Here is a 26455-nt window from a genome sequence, read left to right on the forward strand (position 1 = left end):
TGATTTGTATTCAGTGCTGTTTCCAGTCCCAGAAATGTGTCTCCTCTTGTCAGTGTGGGAAGAGTCCCCAGTCTGAATGCTAAGAGATGGAACAGGAATGACCTATCCCACTTCTCCTTTGCGTGGTTTGTTGTTCTCTTCTTTGGCAAATACAAGACCTGATGTGTCCCCAACTCAGTGTTTTCTCCTCACCCTGAGATGGTGCTCTTTTTGCTACAGTCTGAGGGCTCAGGAACTGATCTTTTCTCATCTCCATTATTTGTTTACCACCCTTAGAAAGAGAGATTTGTGAAACTTCTGGACCAGCTGCACAACTCACTGAGGATTGACCTCTCTACCTACAGGGTGAGTGAAGACATGGCTGTGGGGTGGGATGAAGGATAATATCAAGGTCAGTCTAGAGAGACTATGGGCCAATCACAACTATAAAAATTGAAGGCAAGGAAAATTAGTCCTTTTCATCACATCTGAGTATGGCCAACATCACTGACACCTGTGGGTCTTCCAACTCCAGGGCCCATGCAGTGTTTAAACAGTAGCAGGTGTGGTTGCTGTTTATAGATAGTTGGCTTTCTAACCCCACACATGTCACTCTACCGAACTCTCTGATGATATTCCCATCAGGGAGTCTCCTAAGGATAATCTCTTCCAGAAATGCCCTTTAAAACATAGATAGTTACATTTTCTTGTTGTGTCTTGCCATATTCTCCTCATTTTCTAGGCAAGGTGTCGGATCTGGCTAAGGGAAGAGAGAGTAGCTTGGCTTGGGCAAGTAATTTGTAGCAGATATGTCCATTTCTAGAATGGAGAGAGGACAGAGATATAGCAGGAAGGTGAGTGTCTAGATCAGGACAGGGAAATGGGCAGTTTTTTTGTTCTTCCTAAGTTAGGCCGCCTTAGAATGACTTCATTACTTGCTTTAAAGTGTTGTGAATTTCCAGAACAGGCAATATACCCACATTAAAAAGTGAGTATAAAACAACCTCAAAGTCAAGAAGTGCAATTTTAATTATCTGCACCTTCAGTGCCCTCCATTTGCACGAATAATGGAGAGTTGACTGTATATCTTGTGTTTGGCATATAAGTAGCCTTTTGAAGGTTTAAAAAAAGCAACCCTTAAAATGGAGAGTGGTGCAGCATCTTCCTTAAGCTCTCTTTGGCAGCTTCTCCCTAAAACTCATGCCAAAAGGAAAGAAAGATCCTAAGGTGGAAAGATCCTAAGGAACTCACTCCAAAAGCAGTTCTGCTCAGAGCTTTGCCATCTGCTGGCTCCAGAATGGTAGAGTAACCAAGACCCACTGTACAGAAAGTATACGTCCTGGATCCCAGTCTTTTCTATGGTGTGGCTCCACTTATATTCCATGATATACAGTTAGATTGTAACTTCTGAAGAATTCATTGTTTGGGTGTAAGACTCTTCACCCAAGAAAAAAGTGTGTGTGCGTGTGTGTGAATGTCTGTATGTTTATTTGTGCAAATACTCACACGTTGCATGGGAAGTAGGGTTGGGGGTAGGACATGTTGCTTTCTGGGCCTGGGGTTATTAACACCTGCTTTTGGCAAGGGCCTGAGTCCATGGAAAAGAGAGATATGTAGTCTTACAGCATTTTTGTTCTGCTTCACTAGGAAAGATCCCTATGGGTGGTCCTTAGGTGATCCCTTGCTTTTGGCAGGGAAGGCTTTCATATTCTTCTGTTCCTCTCTTACATTTTCTTGATTTGCAACAGAATAATTTCCCTGCTGGGAGCCCTGAGCGACTTCAGGACTTAAAGTCCACAGTGGATTTGCTGACCAGCATTACTTTCTTCCGAATGAAGGTAAGAGATGAATTTGGGCTGGGTGGTGCTAGGCTGGGGACCTGGCCCCAGGACATGGAAGCTAAGAATCATTGAGTATATAGTCTAAGGCTATAGGATCCATCACCTCTAAACCTATATTTCCATACATCTGTTCCTGAGTTACTTCCAAGAAGATCATGGATCAAGAAGGATGGACTAGGTAGTTCTCTCCGTCAGCTGTGCTGACAATTTCATCTCAGGGCAAGGTCCAGGGACCTTGAGAAGGATGAAGGAATCTGGGATAATTTGGGGGCACTTCTAGGAAGAGATCTCACTCAGGTCAGCAGGACCCTGGACCCATATTTTTTTTAATTAATTGGCAGGTGCAAGAACTTCAGAGCCCTCCAAGAGCCAGCCAGGTAGTAAAAGATTGTGTGAAGGCCTGTTTGAACTCAACATATGAGTATATCTTCAACAACTGCCATGACTTGTACAGCCGCCAGTACCAGCTGGTAAGAGGATCGGGCTCAGGTGGGGCCAGCTGTCAGTGGTTCTTGAAGCCTCAGCTTTCTTTCGTATGATTGTGGTGGAAGGGAGCTCAGGAAAAGTCCTTGATGTTCTCAGGAGTGAGTGGGTTGTGGAGTGGGGACCATCTAGATCATGTGAGACATTTGTAGATGGATAGGAACCATTGGACAAGATGTTACATAACTGAGTTGAACAGAAACAGCAACAATAAATTTTACTTTGGTATTGAAGAAAGGAACCTAAATTTGAACTCAGTTCAGGGAGTGAGTAGGTGAATTCTTAGTCCTTCCTAGAGTCTGCTTTCCCCCTGAGGTTAATTTTATTCTGACTCATGTAAACACCTCTGTGTTCCAGGCTCCCTTCCCCTGAGATCTGAGCTACTGGAGCCTTTGTTAAGCTTGCCGCACTCAAGGCTTCGTCATCCATCAACACATTCTCTCTGTTAGGGAAAGATACTGTTTTTAGCTTTTATCTTTCAGTTATACAGGAGTCTGTCTAAATACTTGGTCTCTATTCTCTATCTCTTCCCTAGTGGCTCAGTTGGTAAAGAGTCTACCTGAAATGAGGGAGACCCACGTTCAATCCCTGACTTGGGAAGATTCCCTGGAGAAGGAAATGACAACCCACTCTACTATTCTTGGACAGAAGAGCCTTTTGGCTTCAGTCTGTGGGGTCACAAAGAGGAATCGGACCTAGTTTTAGATAAATCTAGACTTTGAAAGAGGCCTTATAAACCATTCAAAGACTTTCTTTAGCCTTTTTATTTTGCTGTTTTTTGGTTTTTTTTTTTTTAACTTTCTCTCATTCTTATTTTCTCATTATTTGTACTGAAGTAAACCCTCAGTGAAAGTGAAAATCACTCAGTCGTATCCAACTCTTTGTGACCCCATATATAGAGTCCATGGAATTCTCCAGGCCAGAAGGTAGCCTTTTTCTTCTCCAGGGGATCTTCCCAACCCAGAGATCGAGCCCAGGTCTCTCATGTTGCAGGCAGATTCTTTACCAGCTGAGCCACAAGGGAAGCCCAAGAACTCTGCTGTGGGTAGGCAATCCCTTCTCCAGAGGATCTTCCTGACCCAGGAGTCAAACTGGGGTCTCCTGTATTGTAGGTGGATTTTCTACCAACTGAGCTCTCAGGGATGCCCGAAGTAAACCCTTGGTGTCTTTCATTTCCCTCTACTGACCTTCAGTCCTTGATTCATTCATCTATCTGTTCTTTGAACAAGGTCAAGCCCTAGGGATATAATCTGCATCTCACTTGCATTTATCTCTTCTCTTTTTGATAAAAGCCATTCTAACAAATAGGAGGTGATATCTCATTGATTTGCATTTCCCTAATGATTCAGTTCAGTTCAATTCAGTTGCTCAGTCCTGTCCGACTCTTTGCAACACCATGGACTGCGGCACGCCAGGCTTCCCTGTCCATCACCAACTCCCAGAGCTTCCTCAAACTTGTGTCCATTGAGTGGGTGATGCCATCCAACCATCTCATCCTCTGTCATCCTTTCCTCCTCCCTCCCTCAATCATTCCCAGCTTCAGGGTCTTTACCAATGAGTCAGTTCTTCACATCAGGTAGCCAAAGTATTGGAGTTTCAGCTTCAGAATCAGTCCTTCTAATGAACATTCAGGACTGATTTCCTTTAGGATGCACTGGTTGGATGTCCTTGTAGTCCAAGCGACTCTCAAGAGTCTTCTCCAACAACACAGTTCAAAAGCATCAATCCTTCAGTGCTCAGCTTTCTTTATAGTCCAACTCTCACAACCATATATGACTACTGGAAAAACCATAGCTTTGACTAGACAGACCTTTGTTGGCAAAGTAATATCTCTGCTTTTTAATATGCTGCCTAGGTTGGTCATAACTTTTCTTAAAAGGAGCAAGCGTCTTTTAATTTCATGGCTGCAGTCACAATCTGCAGTGATTTTGGAGCCCCAAAAAATAAAATCTGTCACCATTTCCATTGTTTCCCCATCTATTTGCCATGAAGTGATGGGACCAGATGCCATGATCTTAGTTTTCTGAATGTTGAGCTTTAAGCCAACTTTTTCACTCTCCCCTTTCACTTTCATCAAGAGGCTCTTTAGTTCTTCTTCACTTTCTGCCATAAGAGTGGTGTCATCTGCATATCTGAGGTTATTGATATTTCTCCCAGCAATCTTGATTCCAGCTTGTGCTTCTTCCAGCCCAGCATTTCTCATGATGTACTCTGGATATAAGTTAAATAAGCAGGGTGACAATATACAATTACAGCCTTGACATACTCCTTTCCCGATTTGGACCCAGTGTGTTGTTCCATGTTCAGTTCTAACTGTTACTTCTTGACCTGCATACAGATTTCTCAGGAGGCAGGTCAGGTAGTCTGGTATTCCCATCTCTTGAAGAATTTTCCTCAGTTTGTTGTGATCTACACAGTCAAAGGCTTTGGCATAGTCAATAAAACAGAAGTAGATGTTTTTCTGGAACTCTCTTGCTTTTTCGATGATCCAGTGGATTATAGCAATTTGATCTCTGGTTCCTCTGCCTTTTCTAAATCCAGCAGGAACATCTGGAAGTACCCAGTTCACGTATTGTTGAACCTGGAGTGGAGAATTTTAAGCATTACTTTGTTAGCATGTGAGATGAGTGCCATTGTGCAGAGGTTTGAGCACTCTTTGGCATTGTCTTTCTTAGGGATTGGAATAAAAACTGACTTTTTCCAATCCTGTGGCCACTGCTGAGTTTTCTAAATTTACTGGCATATTGAGTGCAGCACTTTCACAGCATCATCTTTTAAGATTTGAAATAGTTCAACTGGAATGCTATCACCTCCACTAGCTTTGTTCATAATGATTCTTCCTAAGGCCCACTTGACTTCACATTCCAGGATGTCTGGCTCTAGGTGAGTGATCACACCATTGTGATTATCTGGGTCATGAAGATCTTTTTTGTATAGTTTTTCTGTGAAGAGGAACTAAAAAGCCTCTTGATGAAAGCGAAAGTGGAGAGTGAAAAAGTTGGCTTAAAGCTCAACATTCAGAAAACAAAGATCATGGCACCTGGTCCCATCACTTCATGGGAAATAGATGGGGAAACAGTGGAAACAGTGTCAGACCTTATTTTGGGGGGCTCTAAAATCACTGCAGATGGTGACTGCAGCCATGAAATTAAAAGATGCTTACTCCTTGGAAGGAAAGTTATGACCAACCTAGACAGCATATTCAAAAGCAGAGACATTACTTTGCCAACAAAGGTCCATCTAGACAAGGCTATAATTTTTCCAGTGGTCATATATGGATGTGAGAGTTGGACTGTGAAGAGAGCTGAATGCCAAAGAACTGATGCTTTTGAACTGTGGTGTTGGAGAAGACTCTTGAGAGTCCCTTGGACTGCAAGGAGATCCAACCAGTCCATTCTAAAGGAGATCAGCCCTGGGATTTCTTTGGAAGGAGTGATGCTAAAGCTGAAACTCCAGTACTTTGGCCACTTCATGCGAAGAGTTGACTCATTGGAAAAGACTCTGATGCTGGGAGGGATTGGGGGCAGGAGGAAAAGGGGATGACAGAGAATGAGATGGCTGGATGGCATCACTGACTCGATGGACATGAGTCTGAGTGAAATCTGAGAGTTGGTGATGGACAGTGAGGCCTGGTGTGCTGCGATTCATGGGGTCACAAAGAGTCGGACATGACTGAACGACTGAACTGAACTGAACTCTGTATTCTTGCCACCTCTTCTTAATATCTTCTGCTTCTGTTAGGTCCATACCATTTCTGTCCTTTATCAAGCCCATCTTTGCATGAAATGTTCCCTTGGTATCTTGAATTTTCTTGAAGAGATCTCTAATCTTTCTCATTCTGTTGTTTTTCTCTATTTGTTTGCGTTTATCACTGAGGAAGGCTTTCTTATCTCTCCTTGCTATTCTTTGGAACTCTGCATTCAATGGGTATATCTTTCCTTTTCTCCTTTGCCTTTTGCTTCTCTTCTTTTCACAGCTTTTTGTAAGGCCTCTTCAGACAACCATTTTTCCTTTTTTGCATTTCTTTTTCCTGGGGATGGTCTTGATCACTGCCTCCTATACAATGCCATGAACCTCCATCCATAGTTCTTCAAGCACTCTGTCAGATCTAATCCCTTGAATCTATTTATCACTTCCACTGTATAATCATAAGTTATTTAATTTAGGTCATACCTGAATGGTCTAGTGGTTTTCCCTACTTTCTTCAATTTCAGTCTGAATTTGGCAATGAGGAGTTCATCATTTGAGCCACAGTCTGTTCCCGGTCTTGTTTTTGCTGACTGTATAGAGCTTCTCCATCTTTGGCTGCAAAGAATATAATCAGTCTGATTTCCGTATTGACCATCTGATGATATCCATGTGTAGAGTCTTCTCCTGTGTTGTTAGAAGAGGGTGTTTGCTATGACCAGTGCGTTCTCTTGGCAAAACTCTATTAGCCTTTGCCCTGCTTCATTCTGTACTCCAAGGCCAAATTTGCCTGTTATTCCAGGTATTTCTTGACTTCCTACTTTTGCATTCCAGTCCCCTATAATGAAAAGGACATCTTTTTTGGGTGTTAGTTCTAAAAGGTCTTGTAGGTGTTCACAGAACCGTTCAACTATACCTTCTTCAGCATTACTGGTTGGGGCATCGACTTGGATTACTGTGATACTGAATGGTTTGCCTTGGAAACGAACAGAGGTCATTCTGTCATTTTTGAGATTGCATCCAAGTACTGCATTTCAGACTCTTTTGTTGACTATAATGGCTACTCCATTTCTTCTAAGGGATTCTTGCCCATAGAAGTAGATATAATGGTCATGAGTTAAATTCACCCATTCCAGTCCATTTTAGTTCACTGATTCCTAAATTGTTGATGTTCACTCTTGCCATCTTCTGTTTGACCACTTCCAATTTGCCTTCATTCATGGACCTAACATTCCACGTTCCTATGCAATATTGCTCTTTACAGAATCGGACTTTACTTCCATTACCAGTCACATCCACATCCCTAATGATTGGTGATATTGAAAACCTCTCCTAGTACTTGTTGGGCATTGGTGTATTTCCTTTGGAGAAATGTCTGTTTAAGTCTTCTTCCCATTTTTTTGTCAGATTGGGGTTTTTTTGTTTGTTTTGTTTTTTGCTATTGAGTTGTTTGAGTTCCTTATCTATTTTGGGAATTAACCCCTTATCAGATAGGTGGTTTACAAATACTTTCCACCCTCTGTAGGTTGTCTTTTTATTTTGTTGATTGTTTCTTCTGCTGTGTAGAAACATTTTAGTTTGATATAGTCTTACTTTTTGATTTTTGATTTTGTTGTCATATCCAAAGTGACCATCAGGGAGCTTTTCCCATGTTTTTTTCCCTAGGAGTTTTATGGTTTCAGGTCTTACATTTAAGTCCTTAATCCATTTTGAGTTAGAGTACTGGAGTGGGTTGCCATTTCCTTCTCCTGGGGATCTTCCTGACCCAGGGATCAAACCTGGGTCTCTTGCATTGTAGACAGATGCTTTACCCTCTGAGCTACATGCCCTCTGCATAAGATATGGGTCCAATTTCATTCTTTTGCTTGTGGATATCCAGTTTTCCCAACATTATTTATTGAAGAGACTATCCTTTCCACATTGAATATTCTTGGCTTCCCAAGGCTTTTTCTTATCCAGCTGGGCAAATAACTTCCAAATGCAGTTCTTCCCCCTAATGACTTTCAGGGGGCTAAGGGAAGTTTTGCTTCCCTGAGGGCTGGGCCAGCCTGCATGCTGGATCTGTTCTGTAGCTCCTGTAGAACTTGAAGGAACTTCTCAGAGCTGAGATGTACTTGTGTGTGGTGGGGCAGTGGGTGATGTTAGAGGAGGGCCACCACTAGAATAAAAGAACTGCCAATGGGGATCACATGGAACTAGACCCATTTAGACTGAAGGGGCTGTTTACTTCAACCAGGAATTCACTATGCTCTTAGCTACTGGGAGAAGAAGGAAGGGGGACAGGCATCTTTATGTCTCCTGGACTGATCAAGCTTATTAGAGCAATGCTTTGGAGCTTGGGAGAGAAGTTCTCAGGGACAGATTCTTTCTGTCCAAGGACCTCCCAGTGGTCACCGCTCTGTAGAACGGGTGATGGTGTCTTGTGGAAGACAGGGTATAAGAAAGGAAGGGTGCCTGATTCTAAAGGAAGGGGCATGGTGTGGGGAAGGGGGAGAGGAAGACTCTCCATAGTCTCCTCTGACTCTCACTATCTATCACCATCTTCTCGGGAATAAGAATCAGGAGCTGCCTCCAGAAGAACAGGGGCCCAGCATTAGGAACCTGGATTTCTGGCCCAAACTCATCACACTCATTGTGTCAATCATAGAGGAAGATAAGAATTCCTACACCCTCGTTCTGAACCAGTAAGTATCACCTCACTTGGCCTTTCTGTTTGGTGGTTGGTTTGTCCACCTGTCTAACAGCCTCTTTCTTTCCTGTCTCTGTGTGTTCACAGTGCCACCTCTTCCTCCTGTTCGTCCATCTGTCCCTCTGTCCCTTGTATCTGTCTGGGTGACTGTTTCTGGAGACAGGTGTGGAAACATAATGAGGGGCCCCGCCCCGACTGAACCAGCCTCCCTGGAGAGAGAGACCTCTGGGAGTGGCTGCCCTAGGAGTCCCTGGGGATCCAGAGACCAGGCGTGTATGTGTCCGTCCACTGTGAATAAAGAGGGCCTTCTGATGCCCAACTTCTTGCTTCTTCTGCCCTAGCTTATTTAGCCTGGGCTTGTCTTTCAGCCTCAACCCTTCTCCTCCTGGCCAGAGTTCCCTGCCTTCTAGGCATCATCTCCCCTAGGGCCACCTTGCCTGAGGGGATCTTCTGCTCCAATGTGTCCCTCTGCCTACCACTGGCCCTGGGTCCTTATTCTACAGTTGGAGCCTAGCCCTATTTCCTAGGCTTCTCCTCTCTTCAATCTGACCTCCAAGAACTAGTCCTATTGGCCTTAGAATTAATCAAATGCCTCTGCCTTGTTCTCTGACTATGTCTTCTTCCATCATCCAGGTTTCCCCAGGAGTTGAATGTGGGAAAAGTCAGCGCAGAAGTGATGTGGCAACTCTTTGCCCAAGACATGAAATATGCACTGGAGGGTAAGGCATGGCAGTGGGCTGCAAACCCCTAGCCAAAGCACCTGTTTTCCATCCCTTTCTTCTCCCAGACAACTACACTTTCCAAGTAAATAGTGCGGTGAGAAACTAGAAGGATTCTAGGCATAGTGGGTGATAGGCCTCAGGAGACCTTGGGTAGGCAAAGCTTCAGCCAAAGGAGTAATGGAAGTTGCTGTGTGGATGTAGGTTCCTCCTTCCAGCTCCAGAGCAAGCGCCTATTTCACACTTTTCCAGCCCAGAGATCAACTCTTCCCATGCTGGGTGTTCTCGAGTGGCCCACTCCCTAGAGAATGGTCTTACGACACTTGCCTTTACAGTTTTACAGCATCATGGAACTTTAAATACATAGATAAGATTATTTTCTCACACCATAGACTGCTTGGCCTGACTTTCTTTGAAAGTTGTTCTAGACTGGCATGACAAACCCAGAAAGATACTTCTTTCCTCACTTCTTCCATGGAACCAGTTATTACTCATCTTGTTCATTCTGCTTATTCTGTTCATCTCCCACTTTGGCCCACAAAGATATCACTCCCTATCAGACCTTCCTGTGTCAGACCTTCCTGTTTCTACCCATCTGTGCTCACTTATAAATAAGTGCATTTCCTGTTGCTGTATGTTATGTCAGTCGTCTCCTCAGTCTGTGAAAGTGGACCTAGATGGAGGGGGAGCAGTCTGGAGCAAGGACAAACCAGAGTCTGCATGTGTTATTTGGGTAGGGTGGTAGGACATGGGTAACCCTCTCAGACTTTTAAACTTTTGAGGTTTAGGAGCAGTAAGTTTTGAGGTTGAAAGAAACCCTGCAGATCTGTGCTTAGTTTGAGACAGTCACGTACTGTCCATGCACGTTCTGTAATTCTTCCCCAGAGCAGGCTGCCTCCTGTCCGCACTGGGTCATGCCTGGGACTGTAGGCCATGCCTTAGCTGGTCCGGCCTCTGACTTGGTCACCTGTCCCTTTCCCCCAGGTATCACATGGTGAGTGCGACGAGGAGTATTGCCCCAGTTCTTAAAGAACTCCAGCTCTAGTGAATTTAGGGGGCAGGGGCAGGGGCGGGAAGACAAGTACCTGTGAAAAGTGTATTGATTCCACAAGAGGAATAGTGTAAGGCTGGGCAGAGGTTTTTCAAACAGAGGAAACAGGTAAAAAGGGGAAACAGCAAGAGGAGGGTGGAGGTGGGGGCAGGAGAGGGGCGTGCAGGGCTGGGCCCCAGGACTTCTACCTGCCGCCTGCCAAGTCAGCTCTGCTTTTATCAATTTTATATGAGGCTTTAAATGAAATTTCTTTCAAAAGGGGAATTCTGCTGATGTTTAAAACATAAAAGAGTTGAAAACTGATTTAAAGAAAGAACTCATGTTGACCTGGTTTCAAATCTCAGTTTTACCACTTACTCCTCAGTGTGTTCTTAGACTGAGCTACTTAGACTGAGCTACTTAATTCTTGTGAGCTCCCATTTTTATTAATCTATAAAATGGGAGTGATGATAGCATCTATTTCGTTGAGCTAACAAAGTGACTGAGATGTATGTGACATACTTAGAATACTGCCTGACATTTATTAAAGGCTCATGAGCAGAGATGCAGTGTTAACACAATAGTATTTTTATAAGATTTTACCTCAGTGGAAAATGGGGGCAGGCAGAACAGGGAGAGACTGGAAGCTGGGTACAGATGGTCTGATAGTTTATGGCAGGGGGATGGGCTGGAATTATAGCAGAGAACTTAGAGGAAGAATGGGCTTGGCTAGACATTGGAAGGAAGCTGTGACAGGACTTGGTGATTGTCAGGATGGCGAAGGGCAAGAGAAGGGGAGGGGTTTGGAGACCTGGCTGATAAAAGGATAGTGTTGACCGCTGCTGTTATAATGCTACCATTCACTCAGCCTTTCTAAAGTCAACTTTGTTGAGGTATAATATGCATAAAATAAGATAACACTCTAAGAGTACAATTTGATGAGTTTTGACCAATAAGTACACCTGTGTAACTACTGTCCCAGTTATGATACAGAACAGAAAGTTTCTTCAGTAAATCCCCACCCTGTTCACCAAGCATATTGAGTACATTCTTTGTGCCACATACTATGCTAGTTGTTGGAACCCCAGTGAGATAAATGAGGCATAGTCCTAGCTGGTGAGAAGCTCAGATCAGTCTAGATAGCAAACCTATAATTTGGCAGTTACAATTCAAACTTAAGTGCTACCAAGGGAATAAGCATTGGGTGCTGAGAATCGCATAACCCAGACCTGGAAAGAGCACCTGGGAGGGCTTTCTGTAGGAGGTGATATACTGACTGACACCTGAAGAAGGATGATAGAACTTAGCTGTGGGGAGGGAAGGCATTCGTGACAGGGAAGGGAGAGACAGACATTTTAGGCAGAGGGTACAGTATGTTCAGAGACTTGGGTTCTAGAGAGAGCTGGCATGCTTCAGGAACTGGATACGGTAATTCAGTGTGATTAACACTTTAGAGTGTAGGGGAAGAGATGAGTGAGAGGTGAAGACAGAGAAGCAGGATAGAGCTAGATCATACAGGAGGTTTTAAGCCATATTTAGGATTTTGGACTCTATCCTGAGGCCGTTGAGAACCACTGAACAGCAACCCAGGTTAAACAAGGGATTAACATGACCACATTTTTAATATAGAAAAGCCACTTACTCTGGCTACCATATAGAGAATAGGTTGGAGGAAGACCAGATTGGAGACTATTATAGTAATCCAAGTTGGAGATGGTGGTAATGAGACCTAGACAGGTACAAGTGTGACTATAAAGAAATGGATAAATTCCAGAGAAGTTTTAGAGATGAAATTAACAGGGATTGGTGGGTTAAATGGATATGAATAGATAGGAAGAAGGAAGACTTGAAGATGATGCTCAGTATTGAACAAGAGGGTAAGATTAGTGTGTATACTATGTTCAACTTCAGCTGAAGATGTTAAGATAGCAAAAGATGGTGACTGGAGTTAAACCCAGGCAAAGTGAGATGTTCCATCAGAGACTTGTACAGACATTACCAGAACCAGAGAGAGATCTGGGGGAGATGTCAGCAGTCTGGTAGTTGAAATCACGAGGTTGAAAGAACTCTCCAAGGAGAAAGATGAATGGAGGGAGGAACATGGAAGTCAGGGGCAGGAGAAGGTTTAGATACTCAATTGCCCCTTTTTAACAGATCAACCATCCTCTAACACCCCTGCCCCCCAACAACAGCCTCAAGTAACTACTGGAGCATGACTCCATGAGACTTGTTAGAATAAAGTGTGGCCAGTATTTCATCCGGAGAAGGCAGTGGCAACCCACTCCAGTACTCTCGCCTGGAAAATCCCATGGGTGGAGGAGCCTGGTAGGCTGCAGTCTGTGGGGTTGCACAGAGTCGGACACAACTGAAGCGACTTAGCAGCAGCAGCAGCAGCAGCAGTGTTTCATCATTCATCCTGTTAGGTTTTGTACCATAGAAGTTAATTAGAAATTAGGGATTGAGGCCAGACTACAGATTATGGATTGACAGAGAAAGTGAGAATTCTCTGCAAACGCAGTAGCTTGAAGGTCCCTAGAAGAAGAGAATCAGGGAGCTCTGAAGGGATGGAGCAGCACTGCCCCTTCTCCCAGTGGGTTGTTGACCAGAAAGGAGAGAGGGCCCTCCTGGTGGTTCCTTCTTATGTTTCTAGGTTCTTGGCCTGGTTTAAGGACAGCAGGGTGGTGGAAGACAAGGGGGAGGCCCTGGGAGGGTGTCTTTGGTGTCCCTGACTTTTTCCCTTTCTGTACTGCTCATTGGCGTCTCTGCTCTGTCACAAGCCTCCACTGTCATTCGTATACGAAAAGTCCTCTTTCTGAGTGGTAAGCACTTTCGGTTGTTGTCCCTTTACCTCTAGTCTTACTCCTTTTTCCTCTTCTCTGGCTCACTGCTTCATAGAAGAGTCTGCAAATGCAACCTTGGGTTGAGGCGGTGCTGCCTGCAATGCCGGGAGATGACATTCCTGGGACAAAGGAGCCTTTTGAGGCTGAATCCCAGCCTCCCGTTTCCTCCTTGGGTGTCTGCTGTACTGATTGACAAGGGCAGACTGGCTGTTCTATCTTGACATGGAGGAGCATCACCTGTGGCAACTCAGAGTTGAGCAGTAGTGTTCCCAAGGACAACGACCTTCCCCTCCCTGTCACTCAGTACTCTCCCCATTTTGCTTGCTTTCACCATTATGTTACATGTAAGCACACAGTTGGCTTTTATTATGCAAACAAAATCAATGCTTCATCTCTAAAGGGGGTAGATGAAGGAAACCTGTGGGTGTGGCCAGTGCTCTAGACTCTCTGGGCAAGCTGTTGGTGATCTTTATCCTAGATTTTCCAGAAGCCTCTGCTGACTTGGCTGTATAACCTTTCACATAAGCATCCCATTTCCTGTAGCCGGATGGCTCTTTCATCTGGCTGTGTTTCCATGGTTTCCACACTGACTTATTTCATACTTCTCCGAGAGTTCATTTTCCAGTGTTTCAGCTCTGCTCTGGCGCCGTTCAGTTTACCTCAGGATTCTGTTACACTGTGGCTGCTCAACTGCTCTTTCTGTTAGCTTGGGCCCACTTTGATTTTCCCTGTCTCTGTGTGGCTGTCAGTAACCCATGTATGTCATGTATGACTGCTCATCTCTGCATTTAAGTCCATCTGAGGAAATGGCTCAGCTACTAGGATTAGTAAAGCCCTGGAAGATAAAGCGTAAAGTAAAGCATCATCCCTCTCGTGTCCTGGGCCGTTTCCCCACTAGTCAGCCTTAGCGCCCATATCCTTTTCTCCTCTTCTTCACCAGTAGCCCGTATCTCACTTGCACTTCCAAAAGTCAGCACAGGAAGACTGTGGGCCTTATCTGGGTGTCTGACTTAGCCTCTAAAGGAAGATTTGGGTCAGGCTTTTAGCAGAATACTCACTGCTAGGGAGAGATGACTGTGGGGAGGTGCTGGGAAATCACTCCTCTTCTAAGACACCTGATAGCACCATCCAACTGGATCCGCCTGAGCTCAGGAAGCTCAGACCCCGCCTCTCTCCCCGCAACCAGAGCATGAAAAAGACAGGCTGTGTAAGAGTGCTGACTACATGAACCTGCACTTCAAGGTGAAGTGGCTCCACAATGAATACGTGCAGGATCTGCCTGCCCTCCAGGGCCAGGTGCCCGAATACCCAGCGTGAGTCATCATGTGGGGGGCTGCAGAGGGAAGGGGGGCTCAGGGGCTGGGCACTGCCAGTATCCTTGCTGTCAGGCACGTGGCAGCTGCCAACCACTAGCTCCAACCCCTCCATCTTCCTGCCTGGCTGCAGGTGGTTTGAGCAGTTTGTCCTGCAGTGGCTGGATGAGAATGAGGATGTGTCCTTGGAATTCCTGCGTGGGGCCTTGGAACGAGATAAGAAGGATGGGGTAAGTCAGGGGCTTGAACTTCACAGGTGTCTAGCCAGGTCTCCCAGCAATTAGCTGTCAGCAGGAGTTCCTGGGCGCTAGCCGGGATGGCCATCCCTGCCTGATAAAGTCCATATGGAGGGCTGTCCAGAGCCATGGAGCCACCCCTGCTGTGCAGAGAGCCCCTCAGAGCCTTACAGACTTGGGATGAGGTAGCAGCTGCAGATGATGACCCTGTGTGTGGCCTTCCTTAGTTCCAGCAGACATCAGAGCACACGCTCTTCTCTTGCTCTGTGGTGGACGTCTTCACACAGCTCAATCAGAGCTTTGAGATCATCCGGAAATTGGAATGCCCAGACCCCAACATCCTTGCCCACTACATGAGGAGATTTTCTAAGGTACCATGACCCTCCTACCCTTTTCCCCTTACTCCATTACACTCATGGCCTATCTAGAGACCTGAGATCAACCCCTCTTTGTGATGGCTTTTGGGTATAGCCTGGCATCACCCCATGCTCCTTTACTTGAATCTGGGGCAGACAGGTGGGTTTGTTTCAGTGGGGTAGAGAGGGAGATTGGTCCCCTACTTTGAGATTCCTCTTTATGTACATGTTGTTACTATTCTGGGAGAAGTGTGACCCCAGGTACTATCCTCATGGGGAAAGCTAAGGGTCCCTTCTCCTTCCTCTTCCTCTTTCTTCTCAGACCATCGGGAAGGTGCTCATGGAATATGCAGACATCTTATCAAAGAACTTCCCAGCTTACTGCACAAAGGAGAAAATGGTGAGGGCCAGGCTCTTTGCTTTTGAAACTATCCTCAGAGCTGAGGATGGGGTGATGCTCCTGACTTGTGATTCCCAGCAGGGCTGTGCTTGAGATTATGCCACAAAATAACAAGAACCTGATAAGGAGTTACTTTGAGCCTCCATTTGGTAATTTATCCTCTACTGAGCTAGACCTTTGCTTAGGCTTTCTTTTTTTTAAAAATACATTCAGGGAGTTATAAAGGGTAATCCCATGAATACCTGGGGCCCCCTATTCAGAGTTAAAGCAGAAACATTTGCTTCTAGTCTTCATTTAATGAGAGCCATCAGCATTGCTTCCAGATCTCAGTGCTTAGGGAGAGACAGGTGTAACACGTGCTGTAAATTCCCTGTGGTTTTTTAGAGTCATGTGAGAGGCAGGGGCCCTAGACTGAGTTCTGTGCTGAATGGAGCCAAGACTTAACACTTCATCCTTCCCCACAGCCTTGCATCCTGATGAACAACATGCAGCAGCTGAGGGTGCAGCTGGAGAAGATGTTTGAGGCCATGGGAGGCAAGGAGGTAGGTCTGAGGTTCAGGGTTGCTGCATTCTCTCTTTGTTCCCAAGCTCCTCAGCTGTAGAACTCTGCCCTCTCCTGACTGGGTCTAGACCTGAAGTTTAGCTTGGGGTTTAGGACTGGTTTTAGCTGAGAGATTTGAGTAGGCACTGGGGTAGAGGCCCTAGGAGGGAGGGGTTGGGGCACAGGAGGGGAGAAAAGCCTAAGAGAACCAGCTTAGCCAAGCCTGCCTCCTATGGATACAGCTGGACCCTGAAACTGCAGACAGTCTGAAGGAGCTTCAGGTGAAACTGAATACAGTTTTGGATGAGCTCAGCATGGTGTTTGGAAACAGGTCAGTGGCCCCAGAATGCACGGCCCTCAGAGCCAGTTGTGGTGCCTGGCCAGTCCCGGAGCCCCTGCCCCACTGGCCTCCGCCCAGCGCACCTTTGTGCATCTTCCCCGCTTCCTGCTGGCCTGCCCTGTCAGCTGCACCACGTGTGTGCTCGGGTGGGACCGAGCAGCTGGAGCCGCTTAGGGCCCGTGTGTGTGGGGGTTGAGGAGGGCCACACTGGGGGCACATGTGTAGTTTCCAGGTGTGGATTGATGAGTGCGTGCGACAAATGGCCGACATCCTGAGCCAGGTGCGGGGCCCAGGGAACGCGTCCCCCAACGCACGGGCCTCGGTGACTCAGGATGCAGACAGTGTGCTCCGGCCTCTCATGGACTTCCTGGACGGCAAGTGAGTACAGCACCCAGTACTGTCCTGTAGGGACGAAGCAGGTAGAGGCAATCAGAAGAGCTGCTCAGGGAGGGGGCCTCTCAGCACTCACCCCATCCTGACCTGTGGCCTGGCCCTGCAGCCTCACACTTTTTGCCACTGTGTGTGAGAAGACGGTCCTGAAGCGGGTACTGAAGGAACTCTGGCGGGTGGTAATGAACACAATGGAAAGGATGATTGTTCTGCCTCCACTTACTGACCAGACGGTAAGGACAGCTCCTTTCCAGTTCCTCCTGCTGTATCTCCCTTACCCAGCTCCCTGCTTCCTGATGGAGTTTGCAGTTCTCTGGTTGAATGATTCTCTCCCTGCCCAGGGCACCCAGCTGATCTTCACTGCTGCCAAGGAGCTGAGCCAACTTTCCAAACTCAAGGTACTCTGGATACATGGGGTCCTTCTGCAGCCAGATGGGAAGGGCAGGGGTTGCCTGGGAGGGGGGAAATCTGAGCTCTGAAGACTGAAGAGGAGGAGAAGGAGAGAGGCATGCAGCTGTGGGCTGACAAGTGGGGGACCTTCATGACAGCCACAAGCTGTCCTGATGTTGTTGCTTTCTCTGGGGCTCCAGGACCACATGGTGCGAGAGGAAACACGGAATCTGACTCCAAAGCAGTGTGCCGTTCTTGACCTCGCCCTGGACACCATCAAGGTGGAAGACCCCCTCCTTCAGACTGCCTTCCTACCCTACCCTCTTGGTCCTGGCATTCCACTCGGCCAGATTAGGGGTCCCTCGGGCCCCCTCACATCCAGGAGAGAGTGGGTTTTGTATCTGTATCTTTCTCTGTTGCATCCACATTCCTCTTGGGAGCAACCAAAATGGTACCTCCTGTGTGGCCTCACGTGAATCACCAAAGAGCTAGAACATTTATTCTTGGCTTCTGAGGACACTTTAGTTCACTTAGTAACCTCATTGTCATTCTGGAATGTTTCCCACTGGGAATTAATCTTCCAGATCCAATATCCCAGATCGGGCTAAGCTCTTCATTTATGTTTAAAATCATTTGGGTTTCAAAGGGTATTTTTTTCCCCTACAATGCATTCATTTATTCAACCAGACAACATGTGTCCAGGCACTATACACTAGGAAGGATGCAGAGAGAATCAGATATGGTTCCTGCATCAGGATATTTATAATCTGGTATAATTTGGTAATAACCAGACTATCATCCGGTATAAGGTGGTAATAAGGCAGGTACACATGGGCTGTGATTCAGGGCACTGGGGAGAGAGGTAGGTCATAGGTATAAAGTGCTCTAAGGGTTCCCAAGGGTAAAGCACCACTTCTGACTAACAAGCTTCTATCCTGTATCTGTGCCTGTCCATATAGATTCATCCATCAGACATCACGTCCAGAAGTGTGGCCATCCCTTACCACTCCTGCCAGATACTCACATAAGTCTCTGCACCTGAGAGACTGTGACCCTGGCTCTGTGTGGCATTCCTGATCTTGTTTATTGAACGACTCCCTGTCCTCTTCTGGCATCTTTGCCGGCCTCTGCTTGGATGTCCTTTCTCAGGATTTGTTGGGGAGGTGCCTCTCTGAAGGGAGATGATGCAGTAGCAGTTATTCTTGTCTTTCAGCAATACTTTCACGCCGGAGGCAACGGGCTGAAGAAAACCTTCCTGGAGAAGAGCCCAGATCTGCAGTCCCTGCGCTATGCCCTATCTCTGTACACACAGACCACAGACACCCTCATCAAGACCTTTGTGCGCTCACAGACTGCCCAGGGTAAGGCCCAAGGGTTTCAGGTCCCCACTCTCCTCCCTGCTATGTCTCTGCCCCTAGGGAGTCAGTCTCCTGTAGCCCTCAGGGAGGCTCCAGGGACTTCTTCAGAAAGCCCTTCACACATAGACATCAGGATTTTCTTGATGGACCCCAATACTTACCCCTACCTACCCCAGACTCATACCAGATAGGAATCCCAGAGATCTGGGAGATGTGCCTGAGCTTTCATTTCCCAACATCATCTGGCCAGTGCATGTGTCTTGAGCTCAAGGAGTATACCCTGTTTGATAGGAAAAATGTGTGAGGAAGCCTTGAGAATGAGTGGTTAAGATACTCGTGAAGTCTTACAGCTTTGGGAGCCAAAGATTTCCCAGATTCTCCAGTGTGGATGAGAAGAAGACTAAGAGGGGTGATCTGTGGGAGCAATTGAAAGCAGGGTATGGATCACGGGGCTGTACAGACCTGAGGCTCCAGCTTCGTGGGTGATGCTGGTGCACGGGGCACCCAGGCAGCTGGTTCTCGCCCAACGATTTCCAGTTCTCAGAACCCCTCCCAGTCTCCAGGCAGGCCCATTCATAGCCAAACACATCTGTACAAACACGGCTCAGACTGCAATTCAGACCCTGACCCTGAGGAGGAAGTCCTCTTGGGAAGGACCTTCAAGATGCAATCATTAATTGCTCCTTCCAGGGAAACCTAGGCCTGCTGCCCGGAGGAGTGAACTTGGCAGGGGCCTCGGGGTGGGAAGGCTTAAGCCTTACTGAGCTGTGAACTGACCCAGATTGGAAGAAGGAGGGGATCTAAGCAGTTAGGATGGGGTTGATGGAAGATTAAGAAATGCAGGGGGACCTGCAATACTGTTTCATTTTCCACATGTGTTCTTATTTCAAGCCCAGAGTGAAAAGAAAGAGCAAAAGGAGTTATGAGCCTTGCTCAACAAGATAGGGGGACCTTTCACAGAGATGAGTATGTGTAAAGGCCCATAACATCAGAGAGGCTAGGAGTTAATCTAAAAGGCTTTTCAGAGACACTGAGCTTTGAGCTAGATATAAAGATGAGGTGAGGCTGGACTGGGCACATAGGAAGTAAGACCAGGCAGGGGTGGTGACCATGGGGAGTCTGCAGTTGTGTGTATGTGTTCTACCCACTGCTTTGTCATTTGGAGCCTAGGAAATTAGAGCCTACAGCTTTCTTTATTGTGTCCTGCTGGTCTCAGAAACTTGCTGTATGTTCTACTGCCTCTGTCTGTGATTTGGTTGATGTGCAAACTGTTAAGTATAATTTGGAGCATTCACTGGCCCCAGTTCTTAGACTTCTCTCTGCACCCTGCTCCATCTCTGTGCTCCCTCAGACTATGTGTTAGAGCTGCTCTGAATGCCTGTGAACTTCTTAGACTCTAACTGATTCTTCTTTCTCTGTCCTACTGCTGCTACCTCTTGACTTGCCTGTCCTCACTCAGTGCATGATGGGAAAGGTATTAGGTTTACTGCTAATGAGGACATTCAGCCGGAAAAGGGTACGTTATACACCATGCAGATGTGAATCTAATACGGGCTAATACTGTCCCCTGTGAACTAGAATGAGCTGCTTAAGGTGGGGCTGAGGGAACCAGATGTCAAAGGTCAGAGGTTCTATCCCAAGTCTCAGAGTTGGGCAGTGTATTTGTATAGTCCAAGATGGGGTTAACAATAGTTGTCTTCAGAATTCCCCCACCACTCCATCTGAGGACAAAAAAAATTTTATCTGGAGTGCAGGGTACTGGGGTTTTCCCAAAATAGAGTGAGGCCTCTACTGAGGGGAGCCTGCAGACTGGCCAGGGGGCATTAGGGAGCTGTGTGTGGAGAGGTCCAGGTTTGAGTAGGAAGAAGTCACTGTGTGCAGGGCAGCCCATAGGTGGGAAGGAGCTGCTTTGGGCTGGATGGGACCCACATTGTTCTGCTGAGAAACCATGGGGTGGACACAATTCTCAGACAAAAATATAGGATGGCGGCACTGTCCTTTCCCATCATCTTTCAATGAAAAATTCTTCAGCCCAGGAGATAAGACAAGTTTGGAGAACCTGAGAGATTTCAGTTGTAGTTTTGGAAGAAGTTTCACCTAAAATGTTGTCACCCTGACTTGTATTTTTATACACAGCCTCATTCTTCATCCCCTTTCTTATCCTTTCCCCGTGGCTCACATCCCCATAGCTTCTGTGGGTGACTGCTTCTTGCTTTAGGGTGTAGGATAGTAGCCTCCCAGCTCTTGGTTTTACCTGGAGTAACTGGGCCTAAGGTCTTCAAGTTCTCCGGTAGGGAACCATCTGTCCCTCTGCCCACCAGGGTCCGGTGTGGATGATCCTGTGGGAGAAGTCTCTATTCAGGTGGACTTGTTTACACATCCTGGAACTGGGGAGCACAAGGTCACAGTGAAAGGTGAGTGGCATGGATGCACAGGCTTGAGACCTTTTCTTGCCCAGTGGCCCCATCAGTCAAAGGCAGGGACTGCTTATCCCAGTCCTTCAGCTTAGCCCTCCTCCAAGGGGAATCCCACCTGGGGGCTTAAGAACTGGGAATGCGTGATGGGTTACCTCACAGGTTTCCATATTTGTGTAGTGGTGGCTGCCAATGACCTCAAGTGGCAGACAGCAGGTATGTTCCGGCCCTTTGTCGAAGTCACCATGGTTGGCCCTCACCAAAGTGATAAAAAGAGGAAGTTCACAACCAAGTCAAAAAGTAACAACTGGGCTCCCAAGTACAACGAGACGTTTCACTTGTAAGTTATGGTTGGGGGATCTAAAGGACTTTGGGATGGGGGTGATCTGTAGAATAAGAATTAAAGAGAGGAGAGAAGGGATGGGCTGGATGGTGGCTGGGGTGAATTCATTTGAGGACGCCCTCATCTCTGGTCTCCTATCTTCCATCTACCCTGTGCTCACAGCCTCCTGGGAAATGAAGAGGGGCCAGAAGCCTATGAGTTGCAGATATGCGTGAAGGATTACTGCTTTGCCCGGGAGGACCGTGTGCTGGGGCTGGCTGTAATGCCTCTGAGGGATGTGGCAGCCAAGGGCAGCTGTGCTTGCTGGTGCCCCTTGGGCCGTAAGATCCACATGGATGAGACAGGCGTGACCATTCTCCGGATTCTGTCTCAGAGGAGCAATGACGAAGTGGCCCGGGAGTTTGTGAAGCTCAAATCAGAGTCTCGTTCTATGGAGGAGGGGAGCTGAGCACCCAGACTCCTGTGCCGACCAGAGGGCACCAGTTCCACCAGTCAGGGATAATAGGAGTTACTACATAGTCATCTTAGATCCTCACAGTCAAGAGGCTGATTCATTCAGTTAGGAAAGTTTAAGGGAAAATCTAGGGTGGTGTGAGTGTGGCTTTTCACAGAAAGGGTCTGAATCCCTGACCAGCAGGTCTGTGGTGCTAGGAGCTGGGCTGTGGGGCTTACCACACAGGGAGATTTTTCATGGAGGGGCAGACATTTCTGAGAGTGTCAGCCATTCTTGGTAGAGATCCTTCCACTCCCACACCCCTTTTTCCCCCCCTCCATACCACACCTAATCCAGTTAGATCCATATATACCAATCATTAGAGGAACATGTTTAGAGGGCCTGGAGCTTGTGCCTAATGAGGTAAGTAATCCGTTGAGTCTACAGGTATTGCTGAGCCCTGTAGTCTGAACTGGAGTATGGCCAGGGCAGGAACACACAGAATAGAATGCAGACCATCCGTTGAGCAGAACCCAGCAGTGTAGAGTAGCTCAAGTGAGTACAGGGCATTGAGACTGAACAAGATATCTTTCAGCAGTGAGCTATGCTAATCCCTTCCCCCAGATTAGCTCTCATGAGTAGAACCAGGTTCACATGGTGCTTCAGAGGCCTGAGCAGAATTTCTTTGGAACCCAAGCACCAGGAGCCACCTGCCCAGGAGTCTCCCTACCTCACTCCTTTAGGAAGGGGAGTGATGCTTCAGGACATGAAAGGCTCTTAAGTATACATATCTGAGAGCTAGTTGAAGAATCCAGGAGAGAGGGCTTCTTCATAGATAAGCCCTGAACAAAGCCAAAAATTGTGGAAATCAGTCTAGAAGGAGTCCTGTTCACCTATGGCCACTGCCTTTTGGTGGTCCTTCCCCTTGCAGACAGAATCTAGCCTTTGTCCTCACTCCCTTTCATTTAGGTCAGCTGCTGTCCCCCTCATAAACCGTTCAACTCTACAGAAGGAACTTAGACTGTGATCCCTCTGTACAGGCTAGATTGTGGGGGGATGGGGAGCAGAGGGGGAGGGGGGCTCAACACTCCCAGGGAGTCATGTGGACTTCCCAGGCCCTTGCCCAGAGATGTGACATGATCCTTCAGTATCCTCATAGCAGCCTCTTGGACTTCTTGAGGACTCTGCATTAGCCATTACATGAAACAAGAAACGAAGCATCTTTGCTGTTTTAAATTGTATGTGCCATTGTTATAAGAAATTATTGACTAGTCTGTAATAAATTATCTTGTAGCAGCCTTTGGGATCTGGTAATTCCGGTAAAGTGTGGAAAGCTGTAGAAATGACTTTCTAATATAATGACAGATTTAGACCAGCGGCTCTTTCCTCCTCTCTGCAGTCACAAGCGGAGGAGCCTAACACAGCTAGGGGAAAGGGCAGATTTCTGAGAAAGGGGGCGTGGTGGGCGGGGGCTTGGGGAGGAGGGGTGTGGCGGGAGGCGGGGCTCTCTCTGGGCTGGTTAGTGGGGCTCCCGGGCACCTGCGCAGAAAGGTGCGTTAAGATGGCGGCAGTTCCCTGGAGTCGACGGCTGCGGAGCGATGGTGAGAAAGAGGCGCCCGAAGGTGGCGCCCGAGGAGAGCTTATAACCTTCTCCCTCCCAAGACTGAAGAGATTGTACCCCTCTTACCGCACTCTGTGTATTTCCCAGTAGCTGTCTGTCTTTATGCTTTCTTGTAAACTGTTCTCCCAATCCTCCGCATCCCCATACTGGAGTATATGCGTTTCCTAGAGGCTTCAGAGACTTATCTGCCCAGATACCTAGCAGAGGGGATCTTCCCCCACAAATTCCTTCCCGAGGGTATCTGTCTAGTTAATAAAGCAGATATCCCCCAGACCCCCAGTCAAGGTACATTCCTACTAACTCAGGGAGTTTTCTGTCCACTTTTCCAACACTGTCCACAGAGTCTCTCAGAAGGAAACCGTGAATCCTATACCATATTTGACTTGAAAGTGGCACGTTTGCTATCATTCTTCTCTCATATGGAGCAGGAAACCTACCCCATAAGGAAAAGTCAGACTCTGGCTGATAGCCTACAAAAGACTTGCATATTTGAATTAGTAACTAACTTTTAAAAAACATTTAACATTTAAAAAATGCATATTTCCTGCTTTGGGGGAAAAACTGGAAAAACTTAATGTACCCAAAAAATGACAGGTGGTTGGAGCTCAGAGCAACTAGCAAATTAGTTTTCTACAGTTTATATAGACTCCAGGGACTTCTCTGGTGGTGCAGTGGTTAAGACTTTGCTTCCAACGTAGGGGGAATGGGCCCAGGAACTAAGATCCTGCATGCCACAAGTAATGGCCCCCAAAAAACACTGAGTAGACTCCCATTATTCCTTATTTTGTCATACTGGATTTTACATTATTTACCTGGTGCCTGGGAGGTATTTGAGTTTGTAATCCCTGATGTAAGACTTTGGGTAATTTTCTGTACCAATACTCTGAGCTCTTAATGGAAACTAAAATCCAAAGAGTCTGGATATATGTTTAGGTTATCTTTGGTTTCTGTGATACCCTGATTAGTATCAGAGGTCATACGAGTAGTTAAAACCCAGGGTGAAATCTGTATTAAAGTGTTCTTCATAAGAGAATTCAGTCAGAAGAACTGAAGATGGCTTCTTGGTGCATTTAATCTTGAAGAAATCATGTGACATCTCTCTGGTGGGGCCAGGCTGAGAAACAAGATGCTGTGTCTCTGAACACCTGGTTTTAAAAGGGCCTGACTTTGGTCTGTACTGAAAGTGATGTCTTAAAAGTGCTGTCTCCTTCACTCCAGACCACACAGATGGTAACTGTCCTCTCGGGGGGTGGGGGGAAATAACAAGCCTTGTTGTATCAAGAGTTGGAGGTATTCTGCAGACTGTATCTAATCAGAAGTGGAATAGAAGTACCTTTAAGTGGATTTTTTTTAAAAGCAAAATCATTTCTATCAGCATAAGTGTATAATTCACCTAGTCATTGTGAATATTTGGGCTAGCTCCATGAATAAACCCCCCCCCCTTTTCTTGAAGCAGCATGGCTAAGCTAAAGAAGCAACATGGAGTAGTGGAGGTGGTATTGAAGTGGGAGTCAGAAGACATGAACAGGAGTCTCCGCTCTGCTACATACTAGTCAGGGGACCTTGACTTTGAACCCTTCAGAGGCTGTTGTTTGCATCTGTAAAACGGACTATGCATCCCTGCTGTGTCTACCTCAGAGGGATCAAATGGGCTTTTTAAAATTGGAAAGCACTTTGAAAACTATACATTTTCTTTAGGTGTATAAGGGATTATTATCATTATTACAAATGATCCTCTGAGCTCTGATAACTTCCAAGGAATTTGTCTTTCTGTGTCCTGGATTCAAAATCAATAAATATGTGCTGTGTGTATCATATGTACCAGGTACTCACCTAGGCATGGAGCCTAGTATTGAACAAAGCAAAGCCCATATGAATTCAGGAGTGAGTAATCATATTGAGTGCCTATTAGGTACCCAGTGCAGTATCACAGCCTGGTGAAATAGTAGGCAGAGATTAGATGATGAACCTAAGTCTGCAGCTGTATAGCTGTGAGAGTCTTTCCCTGTATGAGCCTGAACCTTCCCATCTGTAAAGTAAGGTGGTTAGACAAGGTAAAGTCTTCCCTGGTGGCTCAGTCGGTACAGAATCTGCCTGCAATGCGGGAGACCCAGGTTTGATCAGTGGTTTGGGAAGATCCCCTGGAGAAGGGATTGGCAACCCACTCCAGTATTCTTGCCTGGATAGAGGAGCCTGGTGGGCTGTATAGTCCATGGGGTCACACAGAGTTGGACATGACAGTGATAACATGGCTTCTGTAGTGACCCAGACAGTAAAGAGTCTGCCTGCAATGCAGAAGACCTGGGTTCAATCCCTGGGTCAGGAAGATCCTTGGGGAAGGGAATGACTACCCACTCCAGTATTCTTGCCTGGAGAATTCCATGGTCAGAGGAGCCTGGCAGGCTACAGTCCATGGGGTTGCAAAGAGTCAGACATGACTGAGTGACTTTCACTTCAGACAAGTAAAGTCTAAGGTTCTCTTGAGCTAAAATTTGTTTGTTTGGAGATTAAAATTGCTCAGTTTCCCTGCAATGAGTTTATTGTCCTGACAGGATGGTCAGACTAACAGAGCCAACCAGTCTTAGAACTAAAAGGACAACAGAGTGCCAATGTCACTTGAGATTCAGCAGAATAGTAACAGCAGTGTTGCTCTGTGGGTAATAGAATGCTTAGACTTCTTGGGACACCATGTAGACATGGAAAGATGGGAAGCTTCAGATTAAAGGAGAGGAAGGAGACTTGATTGAAGACACTGGAAATTTAATGAGTGGAAGAACAAAGGAGAAGAACATGCCATTTATTGTTTAGTATATCAGTCAAGAGTCCTTGTAGGAAAATAATTGGTGGATTCAAAAGAATTTAATTGAAGAGAGTTTAACCAAAGGATAATTTACAGACGTATGATCATTGTTAACAAAAACTAAAAAGAAATGATGAAACCCAACAGTGGTGAATCAGTAGCACTCCTAGGCCTCAAGGGTAAGAAAGGAGAGTGTTGTTACTAGGGCCCAGTGAGACCTACAATTTGGTAGACTGTCTGACAGGAAGCTGT

General features: G+C 46.5%; 2 protein-coding genes across 8 annotated transcripts in view; both read left to right on the forward strand.

Annotated features, from left to right (window-relative positions):
* The window catches only part of UNC13B (unc-13 homolog B), a 213949-nt gene extending 190869 nt beyond the window's left edge, over window positions 1-23080 (forward strand). For 4 of the 7 annotated variants that reach the window (XM_061426824.1, XM_061426826.1, XM_061426828.1 and 1 more), the window contains 20 exons: window positions 277-345; window positions 1728-1817; window positions 2162-2290; window positions 8547-8674; window positions 9313-9398; window positions 14455-14581; window positions 14715-14811; window positions 15045-15188; window positions 15496-15573; window positions 16038-16115; window positions 16357-16445; window positions 16680-16832; window positions 16954-17077; window positions 17186-17242; window positions 17435-17515; window positions 18448-18595; window positions 20052-20108; window positions 20914-21006; window positions 21187-21346; window positions 21512-23080. In XM_061426824.1, the coding sequence (XP_061282808.1) occupies window positions 277-345; window positions 1728-1817; window positions 2162-2290; window positions 8547-8674; window positions 9313-9398; window positions 14455-14581; window positions 14715-14811; window positions 15045-15188; window positions 15496-15573; window positions 16038-16115; window positions 16357-16445; window positions 16680-16832; window positions 16954-17077; window positions 17186-17242; window positions 17435-17515; window positions 18448-18595; window positions 20052-20108; window positions 20914-21006; window positions 21187-21346; window positions 21512-21797 (2274 nt within the window). In that variant the 3' untranslated portion in view covers window positions 21798-23080. The remainder of the gene's footprint in view (window positions 1-276; window positions 346-1727; window positions 1818-2161; window positions 2291-8546; window positions 8675-9312; window positions 9399-14454; window positions 14582-14714; window positions 14812-15044; window positions 15189-15495; window positions 15574-16037; window positions 16116-16356; window positions 16446-16679; window positions 16833-16953; window positions 17078-17185; window positions 17243-17434; window positions 17516-18447; window positions 18596-20051; window positions 20109-20913; window positions 21007-21186; window positions 21347-21511) is intronic. The other 3 variants (XM_061426825.1, XM_061426827.1, XM_061426823.1) reach the window with 1 other exon arrangement.
* Window positions 23081-23169: 89 nt separating this feature from the next.
* LOC133253284 (phospholipid-transporting ATPase FetA-like) overlaps window positions 23170-26455 on the forward strand; it is a 110731-nt gene continuing 107445 nt past the window's right edge. Inside the window, exon 1 of the mRNA XM_061426831.1 lies at window positions 23170-23383. The gene's annotated coding sequence lies outside the window, so the exon portion shown is untranslated. The remainder of the gene's footprint in view (window positions 23384-26455) is intronic.

This window comes from Bos javanicus, chromosome 8, assembly GCF_032452875.1.
Source record: "Bos javanicus breed banteng chromosome 8, ARS-OSU_banteng_1.0, whole genome shotgun sequence".
Classification (NCBI taxonomy): Eukaryota; Metazoa; Chordata; class Mammalia; order Artiodactyla; family Bovidae; genus Bos; species Bos javanicus.